The sequence below is a fragment of the Arvicanthis niloticus genome, chromosome X (assembly GCF_011762505.2).
Source record: "Arvicanthis niloticus isolate mArvNil1 chromosome X, mArvNil1.pat.X, whole genome shotgun sequence".
In the NCBI taxonomy this organism is placed as follows: Eukaryota; Metazoa; Chordata; class Mammalia; order Rodentia; family Muridae; genus Arvicanthis; species Arvicanthis niloticus.
In genome coordinates this window covers 127,924,615-127,939,097 of record NC_047679.1, presented here as the reverse complement: position 1 = coordinate 127,939,097, position 14,483 = coordinate 127,924,615, and the positions used below count along the sequence as shown (strand labels likewise).

Here is a 14,483-nt window from a genome sequence, read left to right as displayed (position 1 = left end):
CTATATACATTTTCTTCCTTAATCTTTCCTCAGCCCACTAATCATAAAGTATTACTTTGGGTCTGTTTTCATGGTGGTTGTTTTTCATTTTGGCTCAACACAAAGTAACTAAAAAAAAAAAAAAGACCCATCTGCTCAGCGGAGTGGACCCATCAATGCTGGAAAGGACCTGTTTATCCACATCTACTCATAGTCCTAGTCATGGGCACAAGACTTGTAGTCAATTGGTTCTTCAGGCTTAAACCATACAGTGTTTTTTTTTTTTTTTCTCAGCACTTTTTACTGAATTGCTGACAACTTGAATGTAGAAATCCCCTTGAATGGTGCCTGTTTTAGAATCAGCAGGACTGGTCTTTCTAAACATCACTTGGCCAGGTTTTATCCCATTGAGCTCCTCCAATTGCCTCCTCCACAGGCCTTAAATTCATATACTTCACTAGCCTGGGGAAGAAAGGATTGTTTCTCAGGTCAGTGTAGTGCTGCTGCTTGAGGTGCTCGTCAGAAGCCCAAAGGAACTTCACAGTCATCACTAGGAATCTCTTCTGCTTTGAAACCCTTGATGATCTTGTCCACTAGCCTGGCTTGATGGTAATGAAGGTGTGCTTGAAGTTAGCAATGGTCTGAAAGCTAGTGGACTGGCCTGTGGTAGCTTCGAGGAGACACTGGAGCCATCAATGGGCCAGTGAGGTAAGTAGAGGAGTGGGTGGGGGCATGGTGATTATTTTTATTAGGCTATTACTATAACTTTAATTTTTGAGAAATGGTTTCACTGCTGCCTAGGCAAGCTTTCAATGTGTGATCCTCCTGATTGAGCCTCTAGAGTACCTGAGATTACATGTGTTCAATAAACACACACAACCTGAATTATTTTCTTAATGACTTTACATTAGTTTAAAGCGAGGGAGACTAGGAAGGTGTTTTTCTGCTTTTATTCCTTTCCCCTGTTAGTGATTTGCATACGATTGATCTTTAATTGTCTTCTGTTTGTTCATTTTCACATGAAGTAAAACTTTTCTTGCTTTAGGGAAGAACAGCATAGCACAGGCTGATTGTCTCTGCTCATATGTGTGGAGCGCCCTCTTCTGTTGACTTTGTGAACCCTCCAATGCTCATATCTTGCTTTGGGTTCTTTGAGTGCTTTATACCATCTTCTTTGTGGGGGATGTTCTTGTTTCTTGGTCATTATTCTCATCTCTCTGCATCTTTATGCTATCCCTTGCATATATCCTCAGTGAAATCTCCCTTAACACTTCTGAAAGAAAAATTTGAGTCATCCCTGAGAAAGGAAAAACAAATCTTCCTCTTCAAAGTTAGGCCCTGGTTCTTTGTGATGTGGGCTTTGTTTAGGGGCCACCAATTGGCTGGAAACTGCCGGTTGTCAGAATATTCACTGTATTTCCTGACTTATCTTCTGTACTATTTGCTTTATTAGGTCAGAGTACCATTTTTATCTCAGTAACAGTTAAGCAAAGGGTACCAGGCTGCCCTACTTGGGCCACATCCTCAGCCTTCTCCAACATACAGGCCACCAACCTGCTCTAATCTACACTAAGATGGACTTAACTTCCAAAGGAAGCTCAGGATTCATTTTTAAAAGTATACAAACTTTACTGTATGTAAAAAATATCAAAGTCCCAGTGCACTGTCTCCTCTTTGTTTCACACTTCTGCCGTCTTCCTAGTAGGATGCCTCTGGAGAAAGCTGATGAGGCTGGGGGCCATTAGTTCACTTCCTTTACTTCCCCAAACTACAGGGCTGGATTTTCTGTACTCTTGTGGATTATTTACATACAGCATCTTTTTAATTTTTAACTTACATTGACCCTTTGAGTTTATTCCAAATATGTGAAATGTATAGGCAGTACTTCCTGATTCATAGATAAAGAAGTAGAGAGGAAAAGATGCAAACAATAGATTAAACTAGCTAGTTAGATGCATCTCTAATAGAATACAGCCCTCCCAATTTGTTGAATAGCTGTTAGCATTTATAAAGATAAAGAAGCTTTCTTGATGTGTGTGCTGTGGCTGGCAACCAAGTCCAAAAAGCCAGGAGATTGATTGATCTGGTCTAGCACAGCAGTTCTCAAACCTGAAGTTTCATCAGAATGAAAAATGGGATTGTGAAAATACAGGCTGCTGGGCTTCTCTCTTTGGGGTTCTTTTTCAAGATTTTGCTTTCCTACAAAGTTCCTGGGAAATGTTGATGCTGCAGGTCCCACACTCCTAGGTCTGAATGTAGCTGGGAACAGAAAACACATTAAGTTCAGATTTCAAGGTTAGGAGCACGAAAAGGAGCAGTTTGAAGTAGATGAAAAAATAAGAGCAAGGTGATGCTCTCTTACATTATTAGAATGACATACACTAGAATAATTGGCTAAGATGGGAAGAAAAAAATGTGGAAAGTTTGCAGACAGTACACCATGAAAGGGTAAAGTGGACCAGAAGGAGAGAGTCAGACTGATGGCCAGTCTGGAATCAAGGAATGAAGGACATAGAATCTGACCACACATGATGAAAGGAGTGATCCCAGTTGTGTCAGGACAGAGAACAAAGGGCTGGTGGGAGATTTGGCGGGGCTGAGAATGTATTAGGATATCAAGTGTGTGCCAAAAGGAGAGAAGGGATGGTCAGAGAGTGTGGTCCTTCGAATAGAAATGGCCCCCATAGATGCATGTGTTTGAATGCTTGGCCCATAGGGTGAGGCACCATTGGGAGGTGTGGCTTTGTTGGAGTAGGTGTGGTCCTGTGAGAAGAAGTGTGTCACTGTAGGGGTGGGCTTTGAGGTCTCCTATGCTCAAGCTCTGCCCACTATGGAATCTAGCCTCCTCCTTGCTGCAAGCAGATCAAGATATAGCTCTCTTGGCTCCAGCACCATGTCTGCCTGCCTGTCTCCGTGTTTCTTGCCATGACAATAATGGACTAAACCTCTGAAACCGTAAGGCAGCCCCAATTAAATGTTTCCCTTTATAAGATTGCTGTGGTCCTGGTGTCTCTTCACACCCAAACTAAGACAGGGCATAAGGTTGTGTTACCCATGAGCTCTCCACTTTTTGCTGCCATATCTGAGTGCCCCAAGTGTCATCCACGGGAGGTTGTGTTCCTGTGGCCCAGCTCACATAACCCACAGACTATTCTAGCCTTAATTCTGTTCCTGGGCATGGCTGGTGGTCAGTGCTGTGTTGGCCAAGGTAGTGTTCCTCCTGTCCTGACTCACATGTGGGACACCCCTTTAACACTGAGTGACAGTTAAGATGTTTAGCTTCTGCGGAAAATGGAGATAAAGAGAGAGTTGCAGATCAGATCAGTTTAGCTCAGGTAAAACAGAGAGCAGGGACCATAGCACCAGCTGTTGCTAATAGGAAGTGACAGTGTAGCTATGAGAGTGGATGACAGAGGTTGCAGTTGCAGAAAAACATTGAGGAGTTGAGAACAGGAGTGGAGGGCTCAGGTCCATTACTGATTGCATAGGGTTTGAGGACTACAGAGTCTCAAGAAGCCAAGACTGAAGCAGTGGTAGAAAAGACAAAAGGACAGGAGACAACAGGCAAGTGAGCAGATGGATGCAGCAGTTAGGAAACTTACGTGTTCTTGTCCCATGGCAGGCACTCACAGTAAGAAAAATGGCAGCAAGTTCACTTAGGAAATGTGAAGGACAAATTGTCTTCTAGCTCTTGAAGAGGATGCTGTAGGTAGGGAAAATGGTGCTGAAGGGGCACATAGGCCCATATGTAGTCGAGGTAAGAAGAGGGGGTTTTGTTGTCAGATCACATGCACAATGGGGCAGTTAAAGTCCGAAGAGGCTGAATGCTCAGGTGAGAATATGACTGACATGTAGCCTCTTGACTATTCCATTACCATGGTGCTTAGGTATATAAAACACAATTACATTAGATGTGGCCTTCTCTTGCAAAAGCCATCAACAGACTAGAATTATTAATTCCTAACCTAGGCAGATTCAAAAGCAGGAAGAAGAGAGGTCTCAGTGCTTTACATACTTTTAAAAATAAGGTGCGAGATATACTGGGTTGGTAGCTTTTACAGAGAGACAGCTCACAGCACAAAGGGAAAACTCAGTTCTATTTAAAATTCTTCTATACTTTGTTCATATTTAGGGTATGTACATGGTCATTTTTGTGTACAACTAATTGCAAAAGTGAGAAGATGACATCTGCTGTCTTCCACATTTATTTTCCACAAAGTTTTTTAGACAAGGTCTCACACAAAACCAGGCACTTGCCAATTCAGCTATACTGGCTAGTTTAAGAAGATGCATGTCTCTACAGTCTGACTACTGAGAATATAATCACCTTCACCATGCTTGGATTTCTACACATATAAAAACCCACTGTGTGCATAAAGTCAGCAATTAGCATCAAAACCTAACATTTACCATTCTCCAATGCGACAGGAGAAGTATTACAAATCCAGACACTTAAGCTGGAAAACACATGGATATTAAACAGAGATTCAGCAGAGACCAACTGGAGAGTGGGCTCAGGAGTTTATAAAGATGTACTTCAGAGTTCACAGAGGTACCAACTAAGTGCCCTGTCAACAAAACATGTCAAAGATACAGATCAAAAGAGGAGGAAACAGGACCTTCTGGGAGATATGTCAGGGTTGCTTCTCATCAGTACACCCCAAGTGTCAGTGATTCTAAGGGCTGACAGCCCCCCTCCCTTTCCTGCAAACACCAGAAGTCTCTGATCTCAGATATGTGGGAAAAGCTGAGATACCAATGTCTACTGCATGGCTGCAGACAGTCAGCCCACAAGGTCCGCAAATTTCTCTCTCTCAATTAAGAGTATGAAGTCTCTGGCGTGTGGAGGATGGCTGAGAATGTAAACTGCTTCCTGCATGGGCTGAAAACCTGAGTTTATTACCCAGTACTCATACAAAAGGGGGGAAAAGGGTATATGGACAGGCATGTTTAATCTCAGCACTGGGGTAACAGAGACAGGAGGATCAAAAGAGCTGCCTGGCAAGCCGCTCTAGAACAATCAGTGAGCAACAGGTTCAGTCAGAGATCCTGTCTCAAAAAATAAAGAGAATATCTGAAGAAGACACCTGATCTTAACCTATGACCACTGCACACTTGTGCACGCACACACTTGTACATATATACAGGATACAGATAGGGAGAGAGGAAAACAGACACAACACACACACACAAAAGCAGGGGAGGGAGGGAGGGGAGAGAGAGAGAGAGAGAGAGAGAGAGAGAGAGAGAGAGAGAGAGAGAAACGCAATAGACTGTGTTCTTGTGTTTTTGTTGCCTTTTGTTCTTTGCATCATTGTTCCAGGGTCACAACATTTCCAACCCCTTCTGTGGCTTCAAAGCACAGCCTCAAAACACACATCTGTTCCTCTCCCTCGGTATGAGTGAGTGAAGGAGGAAGTAATGGAGAAAACAGTGGAACCCAGCCTCATCCATAGTAGCACCCTGGAGAGGAAGAGGATGGGGGTGGAGGGGTGTCAGAGACCCGGGGTCATCAGGAACCTGGGTGTGCTGTCTCGGTGCATGGGGTCCATACAGAGAGGTGCGACAGCCTGTGTTTCAGCTAGCCAATACTCCACACTGGGTTGGTGACCTTCCAGAGAGGCGCCCCCACGGGACTTGTGCGCGTTTGGGCACAGGTGAGAGAGAGAGAGCCTAAAGGCTAGGCCTGGCCTGAAGCTCACAGGATCGGTAGAGCCGACTTAGACATCTACACTTAGTCAAGCACGAAACATGAACATTTATTTCGAGGGAGAAAAGAAACACTTAGTGAGGAGCTTTGGCAGCGGCCATAGCGCGCGCCCCACGGTCTCCCAGATGTTCCCATTTGGAGGCGTTTCCTGTCTCCTGTCTTGGGAGCTGCAGGGGTGATGGCTGAAAGGAGGACGCTCCCTTCTAAGGGGTGGGCACAGGAGGGCCCCTGGCAGCCTGAATCCTGGCTGCTGACCTCTTCCTGGCCGCCTTTAAGATGGTCTTGTCAAATAGCTCTTTCTCACGGTAGTGCACGGGTGGACCACGTAGGTACTTCTCTTCTGCCTCCTTGTAGCTGAGCCCATCCAGGACAGCGATGCAGTAGATGATTGCTTCTGGAAGAAGAACCTCCGTGGTAAACCGCACTTTGTCGCCTCTTGCCAGCGAGAGCAGGGCCTCGTCTGCTTCCTTGGCTACTTCTTGCAAATGTCTGGCCACGAGATGCAGCTGGTCCTCGTCCTCCAGGTAGGTCTCAATGCAGAAGACATCCCTCCTTGATTTCCAAAGATTGTCCAGCCACCTGGACTGTTTTCTGCCCTTCACGATGTCCAGCAGGTGCTGGTCAGCCCCCTTCCTCTTCACGATGAAGTCCACGAGCTTCTGGTTGGCTCTGTCCCGAGCGGCCCTCATGCGGTCAGGCAGGAGTTTCTTGCGGGTCCCCTTCCCACCCGGGGCAGTCTCCTCCTCCCAATCTTCCAAGTCGGCATAGCTCACCTTGGGGAAATCGATGTGCAGGTCGCCCTCCTGGATGGCTCTCCTTAGCGGGTAACTGGCTCGGGTGGTGTAGTAGTCCATAAAGGAGCCCAGGAAGGAGCCACAGGCGAGGCCCTCTCTGTAGTGGTCGATCACTGAGAAGCACCAGTTGATGCCGTGGGCGTACAGTCGGCTGGCTCGCCTCAAGAGTGATATTTTCTCCCCACAGTCCAGGTGCTTCAACTTGCGGAGAGGGACACGGATACCCCTGCGCTCAAGCTGCATGTTGCCCTCGATCAACAGCACCCTCGCCATCTTGTCATTTTGGCTGACACTCTTGACCACCGCTGGCCAGAAAGGAAGGTCCTGAAATTTGAACCAGACCAGCGTTCCTCGCTCAATGTTACTGGGCCCCTGGGCAGAAGTCACATTGGTGGCTTGGGCGTCCTTTTCAACTCCCACTCCCGCCCCTCTCCTCTTGGACCTGGTGTTAGTCACCTTTGAGTGCACTTGGGGTTCCTGTTCTGGGAGCCTGCACTGTGCACACAGCACATGGATCTTCCTTTTGCGACTAGCTATGCGGAGTGACCTTCGCAGCCTCGGGATTGGAGGCATGCAGGCTGCTGATGCCCCCTTTGAGTCTAGCTTCGGGGTCCCCGGGCCAGGATGGTCCTTGTTCTCTGGGAAGGCGGTCTTCCTTTGGGCTCCGATTGCCCGGATCTCTAGGCCAGCACACCGAACTCGTTGTTTGAGAGCTTTGGGTGAGATAGGGATGCGCCTCGGTGGCCCAGGGGCAGCCTTCTGCTCGCTTTTAGCCCGGGTACCCTCCCTGGAGGCTGGGGCACTCAAAGACCTGAGCTTGGATGTGCCCAGCTTTCTCTTCCCTGGAATACCACCAGCATTTCCCAAAGGTGCCTCCAAGTAACTTGGCTGCACTCTGGTGCCTCTTAACACATTCCCTTGCATTTCAAAGCGAGGGGGCCCTACAGCAGTGTGGGCCTGGGCTTCCCCGCCTTGCACTGCAGGCACATTCTGTGAGCCCATCAACACAGGACCCTGGCGGCCCCGCTTCCGCTTCCCAGGACTCCTCTGGGAGAGCCCTTGGCCTTTCTGGTTGCGCCCTTGGAGGTGCAGGCGCAGGCTCAGGCGCAGGCTCAGGCGCTGGCCTAGGCTGGAGCTGCTGGAGCTGGCCTGCTCTTTCGGAACCTTTGGAGCCACTGTGCTGGTTCTTCGGCCGCCTGCTCTTCCTCCTTGAAACAAACAGGTTCCCTCGCCCAGAACATCCAGTGCCACCTTGAGGGCTCTCCTGTACGCCCTGGTCTGCCTTGGCGAGCCACTGCCCTGTGACTCCTTTCCTGCCAAGGAGGCAATGCTTATGATTTCAGACTTGGTTAGGGGCCTCACCTCGGTGCTCCTCACCCTCGCCTTCTCACCCACAGGCAGGATTTGGACCTCCAGGAAAGGCGCCCCCCTCCTCTTACTATGGGCTGGGGTCCTGGGTCTCGACAACACCCTTGCAGGCCACAGCTGTCCCTTCCAGCCACAGAGCACATACTCTGCAGAGTCCATGGCGACTGGACTCTGGGGCTGTGCTGATTGATCAGAACACGGTGACTCCTTTGGTTGTTCTGGGCACTGTGACTGCCCGCAGGTCCTCTCTGGCTCTGCTCTCCTGCCTGTGGTGCTGTCCTCCCTCCAGAATCTGGTAGAGAAGTTGGAAATGACTGGGGTCGCTCAGGGTGGTGTGGGCGTATCCTGTAGGGTGGGAGAGGGAAGCAGAGCTGCATTAGGAAGGAGATGGCCTTTAGTGGACAAGGAAGCAGCACCTCCGTGAGGCAAGGCTAGAGAAATCAAGGGAGCTCACAAAGTCTGTTCTACAGAAGGGAGGGTGTGGGAGAAGGTATGGAAGTTTTCAGAGCATCTGTGGGAGGCAGTCACAACAATTTTGTGCCTCGACCCGAGGCTGGGGTGGTGAACATCCTCCCCGAGAGGTGGGTGTCTTTACAAGGCTCGTGTGTTTTCTTGCCCACCCAGTCAGTGTCTTGGGGCTCCCTGGGATTCCCTGGGGGTGGGGGAGCCAGCCTCATTCTTTTCTTTCCTAGGGAGGCAGTCCTGTGCTGCCAACCCCAGGAAGCCTGTGGACACCTAGTGCACTTGTTAGCAAGTTGAAGAACAGTGGGGCTGGGGAAATGTTCATGGTGATTTGCAAGTAAGGATGGCTTCTGCCCTCCTCCTGTTCCAGTACCCTGCCCCCCCCCCCACACACACACACATCCACCCCTGTGCCTCCAATCTTTTGGTTCAGATCTCTTGTTCCCAACTCCAGCCAGGACCTTTCACTGTGGGATCAAGTGTTCACAGGGCACACCTGGGGAGAGCCCCAAAGAGAAAGCACTTCACTGTGGAGAAATGCTTACTAATTGGCAGACTCAGCAGTATCAGATGGAGAGCAACAGGGTAAGCAAGTGCCTCTGTTGGAATCCTGCACCCCTGTGCTGCAACCTCAAGTCTGTAGGAGACTCTGCATATCCCTATCTGCCTGTGATGGGCACTATTCTAACAAGAAATCCCAGACCACAGAACTCTCTTGCACACGAGCTCCAAGGCCTAATCTTAATCCACCATGTCTTAAACACATAGGAAATTTAAAACAGCTACTTGATGGTCTGGATGGTACCTCGCCCATCCCTAAGTCCAGTGGTGTCCACTCTCATCTGTAACATAGCTCTTCTGTTCATGTTGCCCCACACTCTGCCTCTCAACAGAGTTCCTTCTCCCCAGCCATCTCAGTGGGATCTCATCACACTCTTCTCCCTAGCCCATTTCCATGTGTGTATTTTGTGTGTGTGTGTTATGTGCGAGGGGGTGTTTTGTGTGTGTGTGTGTTTTGTGTGAGGGGGTGTTTTGTGTGTGTGTGTTGTGTTTGTGTGTGTGTTATGTGCGAGGGGGTGTTTTGTGTGTGTGTGTGTTTTGTGTGAGGGGGTGTTTTGTGTGTGTGTGTTGTGTTTGTGTGTGTGTGTTGTGTGAGGGGGTGTTTTGTGTGTGTGTTGTATGTTTTGTGTGTGTATGCGTGTTTTGTGTTGTGCCTGTTTTGTGTGGGGTGTGCATGTGGGGGTTGGCTACCGTGTTACTGACTGCTTCTGCCTTGAGCCAGCCTGTTTCCTATCAGCAGTGTGCATGTCATGCATGCCTGTGTGAAACAAATCCTGCATCTGGCTGATCCTCAAAAGAGGCCCACTGTGCTTGCTGATAGATATGGACTACAACACAGAGGAAGGACCAGGATGGGCTCACATGCAGCTGCTGCTCACTGTTTATGCCAGGATGCAAGTGATCCAGGTCATTATCTGGGCCCCAGCAGGCACAGTGAGGCAGAGCACTGTGGACTCGGGGCTCCTGAAACAGCTTCCTAAGGACTCTGCTCTTCTTGTGAACTCCTGTTACCCTGTGTTCCTTCTGCGAGCATGGGCCAACGGAGCCTATCATGGGACTCCAGACCTTCTCTGTAGGAATTTCCAACTATACAGAAATATGCGGGCGGGGAGGACAGATGATATTCTCGTGATCCCCTCAATCCTTCCCTTCCCACCCTCTGTGTCCACAAACACCTGGTGGTACACTGTAGCTCCCAATTCACTCCACAAATGTGCAGTGTCCCTTCTGTTGTATTCCCACCCACGTCTTACTGATTTCAAATCCCAGTTCACAATACCTAAAGTGGCTTTCTACATAAAGCAGTCTAGGAATGTCTCAGGGCACACCTTCTGGATGATGCAATAGTAAAAGTGTACTGTGGAGGTGTGGAGCTCAACTTAGGGATCATGGACAGTGACCCTTCATCCTAGGAGGCTGAGTCATCTCCCAGGGTTGGTTTCCTCTGATCCAGCCCCCTTGGAGTCCTGGGCCTTGTCATGCAGATAACTCCTGAGGACACAGAGGAAAACAAGAAATCTTCAGTTACTTTTAGGCTGCCTTCTGCTGGACCTTCCTTGCACATGCTTTCCAGCAAGGCTAAATGAACCCCATCAAGTGCAACCATGCCTCTCCACCATCCAGGCACCATGCCTCGGACGCGTGAGAGCCCACCCCTCACAGGGTGCCCTTAGAAACCACGGATGCCCGAGTTACACCTATAGAGTACACGCTTTCTACCCTGCACGGGCCTGCACATGCTTCCACATCCCTCAAGTGGAACATTCTCAGCCCCACATACTACTTCAGTTAGAAAACATACCCGGGGATACCAAGTATGTGTTCAAGCCCACAAATGAGGGCATCCATGCAGCATCTGGAACTCATTTATAAAGAAATGTGTCTGCACTCATATCAGGCCACACTCTCCCCAGTGTGTATTACACCTGTGTGTGCCTATTGCTCCTGGGCGTATAAAAGTCCCTATGTTTCCTACATCCTGGTTAGATGTTAGCAGTATCGCCACGTGCCTCCACTTTTTCCAGGCATCACCTCTGGTGCACTACTTTCAACAGGTTCTCTGAAATTTCTGTGAGAGTTGCCTTTCTGGTGAAAAGGGCACACTACCTTTCCCAGGGGCACACAGAGAAGTTTGGGAGGTGGAATCCTGAAATCTCTGTCTCAACACACACTTTGGCCCTGGGACCAAAGCCCTTCTATCAAGAACTTGCACACAATCCCTCCATGAGATGTCTTTTCATATTATCTTCAGATGGGAACAATGGCTTCCCTCCCTGTGGTAAGACAGACAGGCGGAAGACTGTCTGATGAGAGGGTGCAAGAAGAGTACAACACATATTGCTCACACACAGGGGGCAGAGATACACAGGGTGATCCAGATGTGCTGTTGGGTCAGAGAGCAGCCCCCGCCACACACCCTGTAAAACCCAGCTGATGCTTCACCCAACTGTGAGGTGAGCACAGTAAAGACTCAGATACAGACACAAGCTAGTATCTGTGGAGGGAACAATCTCTGCCCCTTCCTGGGGGAGGGGAGGGCATGCCACACTGATTTTTTATCTCTGTCTGTGTAACTGCGACTAGTGGCAGTTTCGGGAGGCCTTTTTTTTTTTTTTTTTTTTTTTTATTACTGTGTCAGGCAGGTCTCCAGGCCAAGAGAGTATCCCCACCACTGGGCTTCAACCATTCTCCAAGGGAACTTCAGGTTTCCCCGACCCACACCCTACCCCCCAGCCCTGTTTACCTCCTCCTTAAATGCCTCCCAGCTTCTCTCTCAGACAACAGGAGAGCCGCAACTATTCAGGATAAGGCAAGCTGTCACACAAACAGGGTCATCCTGTCAAGAAGAGCACATGTGACAATCATTGCCAAACAGAGAGGAGGTGTCCGTTTACAATGGCGAACTATGCTCTCAGGGCCTGAAAAGATAAAGCTAACAGCAAAGAAGCACCACCTGAGGACAAAGAGACAGGGCTGAGTGAGCAGCCAGTCCTTGGGGCTTCTCTTCAAACAGCAGTAGTGAGAGAACCTTCCCTGTCCCAGGAAAGAGCACACACATTTCCAGGGCAAGCTCGCAGACTCAGCTCTCTCTCACACACACACTCAGGTTGGCTGCAGGCACCTACCTACGCCCTCTGCATGTCTGTCTAGTCATTCCACCTCTCCAGTCTGTGAGTGTCCTTCGCAAACTTATCTGTAACCAGGAAAGAATGGCTAGTCCCCGTTGTCATAGTAACCACAGTGTCACCGAAAAACATTCTCTCCTAGTAGCCAGTTCTCTGAGGAAATCAGGAAGTACTAATCCACCCACCCAGGAGGCTGACTGTTCACTTACAGCCCTGTCACCTGGTTCTCCCACCATCCCCTGCAGCTGCACACATGAATGTAAGAAAGGGTGCACACAGTACAAAAGATGATACTGCCATTCCAGCGTGCCGGGCTTTTGACTTGACCACAGAGGGTCTGGGGCAAGGCAAGACAAGAGACTACAGGTTCCGTCCTGCCTTCTAAAACAATAAGATCAGGGCCCACGTCTGAGAAGGCCACCTTTTCCCCTGACAGAATTCAGAAGGAAGGCAGGCACACTGTTTGTTTCTCCTGATGCAAACAAGCATTCCAGGTCAATTGGCAGAAGACGCGGAGGTCCGTGGACCTGCACAGGATAGAAAACAGCACAGGAGTTCAGGTGGCAGCATCATCAAAAAAAAAATCTACCCTGCATCTCAAGGAGGAAGGAGAGAGAACCAACTTCAAATGGCAGGAGGCTTTGGAAACCTTAAAGCCCGCCCCCCCAGTGACACATTTCCTTCAGCAGTGCCACACCTCCCAAGCCAACTCAAAATAGCGCCCTCTACTAGGAAGCAAGAATTCAAACACCCCAGGCTGCAGAAGCTATCTCATTCAAACCACCACCACCACCCTCGTGCACGCACTCATGCACAAACACGGGGACACACACACACACACACACACAGAGAGAGAGAGAGAGAGAGAGAGAGAGAGAGAGAGAGAGAGAGAGAGAGTCAGAGACAGAGACAGAGACAGAGGCATACGTGCATACAGTCACCCTCTTCCACAGGCACAGAGGAAACTATGTTCCACTAAGCTGTCCCAAGGTGTGCCTGCCACTCTAGGCAGTCATGCCTTCACCCAGTGAGATGTTTTCTGACCATATTAGATGGCACCAATTTGGACAGACACCTCTTCAGGATTTTTCTACTCTGCTTGTGGCACATACAAGGATCCTTACACAAAGTGACTTTTGTCAGAGCGATTTCACTTGAAAATGCTTCCAATGTCTGTAAAGGGAAGGTGCATTTCCTTCTGACGGCTTGGCTAGTATTCTGCTGTGTAGATGCAACGTGCTTGGCCCATCTTTTCATCCTGAGGGGAAAATCGGGACTTTTCCACTGTGATTTGGGTTGTCTTGGGCTTTGCCATGCCCACATTCACTTGAATGCCTCTATTCGGGAAGTGGCACTTACCTAGGGGTGGGTGGTGTGACCCTTTGATGGGCTGATGCAACATTTCCCGTTTTGATGAACACAAGGGCCCCTCCCCCTCACAGTAGATACAACATGGAAAATTCGCACAGCAACGGGGCCTTCGAAGTTATTCTTAATTCCCTTCCCAAAGAGTCAAGTGGAGGCTGGCTGGATTTAACTGCTGTCCTTGTATGTTTCTTGCATCCCCTAAGGTCTGACTTCATGGAACATGCGTTCTGAGCCCCCGTGCTTCATGCATGCACAGATGATGCGGTGGTGAAGCATGGCCAACATAGATCCACAGCCCTTGGGGGAAGACAGTAGGACCATGAAGTGTCAGATCCGGAGCGCAACAATACTGTGATAGCCAGGAGTCGCACTTGTAGTTTAGATAGCACAAAGCTCTTGAAGGAGATCAGAAAGACGGCCGTGAGTACTGCAGTCCTAAAGAGGCTGGTCAGGAGTCTGTACAGAGGGCATGGGACTAGGGGCCTCCTTTTTGTGCCCCTAGTGTACTTTTGCAGTCATCACTGGCAATCTGGGTCCTCTGGAGAAGCAGCCACGAGTGATACTTAGACAGGAGGGGCTTACTGCGGCCCAGTGTGCAGGCACAAACACAGACACCAGTCCAGCATGCACATCATCTTCAAGTCTCAAGTTAAAGTCATGTGATTGTTTGGTGGGTGTCACTTCATCCAGTCTCACGCATGACTTGGAGCTTTCAGTTGTGCGTGCATAAACTGGGAAGTCACCTAGGAAGGGCCGGAAGTACTTTTCTGCCTTTCTGGAGACGCTAACACTCTTAATTTCTGCATGTGAGGACTAACCCTGGAAAAGAAGGGTCTCAGGTGATTGTCGTGAAGGGGGTCTGTATAGCCGAGCAGCCAGTTATTAGGGCCAATGAGGTGATGTCACGGGCCTCAAGTCCACCCCGGAGTGGACAAAGCCCAGAGGGCCATCCTTGGAAAGCTTTGTCAAGGTGCTAGGGACTCTAATGAGTGTGCGTGTGCGTGTGCGTGTGAGTGGGGCAGCATGTCTGCCCCTGCAGAGAAAAGGGACCTTCTGCAAGGCCCTTCTGGTACCCTTTGTGTGCTCCTGCGATTCTGCACAGGGCCACTCTTCCTG

General features: G+C 49.3%; 1 protein-coding gene across 3 annotated transcripts; it reads right to left on the bottom strand.

Annotated features, from left to right (window-relative positions):
- Positions 1 to 5,717: 5,717 nt before the first annotated feature.
- On the bottom strand, positions 5,718 to 12,625 carry Pwwp4 (PWWP domain containing 4). 3 transcript variants are annotated; one of them, XM_076918301.1, is made up of 5 exons: positions 12,000 to 12,625; positions 11,618 to 11,710; positions 10,203 to 10,365; positions 6,940 to 8,196; positions 5,718 to 6,807 (listed from the first exon to the last, which is right to left on the bottom strand). In XM_076918301.1, exons 4-5 carry the CDS (start codon positions 8,008 to 8,010, stop codon positions 5,893 to 5,895), a joined length of 1,986 nt encoding a protein of 661 aa, XP_076774416.1. In that variant the 5' UTR covers positions 8,011 to 8,196; positions 10,203 to 10,365; positions 11,618 to 11,710; positions 12,000 to 12,625; the 3' UTR covers positions 5,718 to 5,892. The 3 variants fall into 3 exon arrangements, with proteins under 3 accessions (XP_076774416.1, XP_076774415.1, XP_034342202.1); XM_076918300.1 differs by having other exon boundaries at positions 5,718 to 7,796; positions 7,923 to 8,196; XM_034486311.2 differs by having other exon boundaries at positions 5,718 to 8,196.
- Positions 12,626 to 14,483: the final 1,858 nt, after the last annotated feature.

Excerpts from the sequence above, each read along its gene's own strand:
- Pwwp4 (XM_034486311.2), bottom strand. The coding sequence starts at position 8,010 with ATGGACTCTGCAGAGTATGTGCTCTGTGGCTGGAAGGGACAGCTGTGG.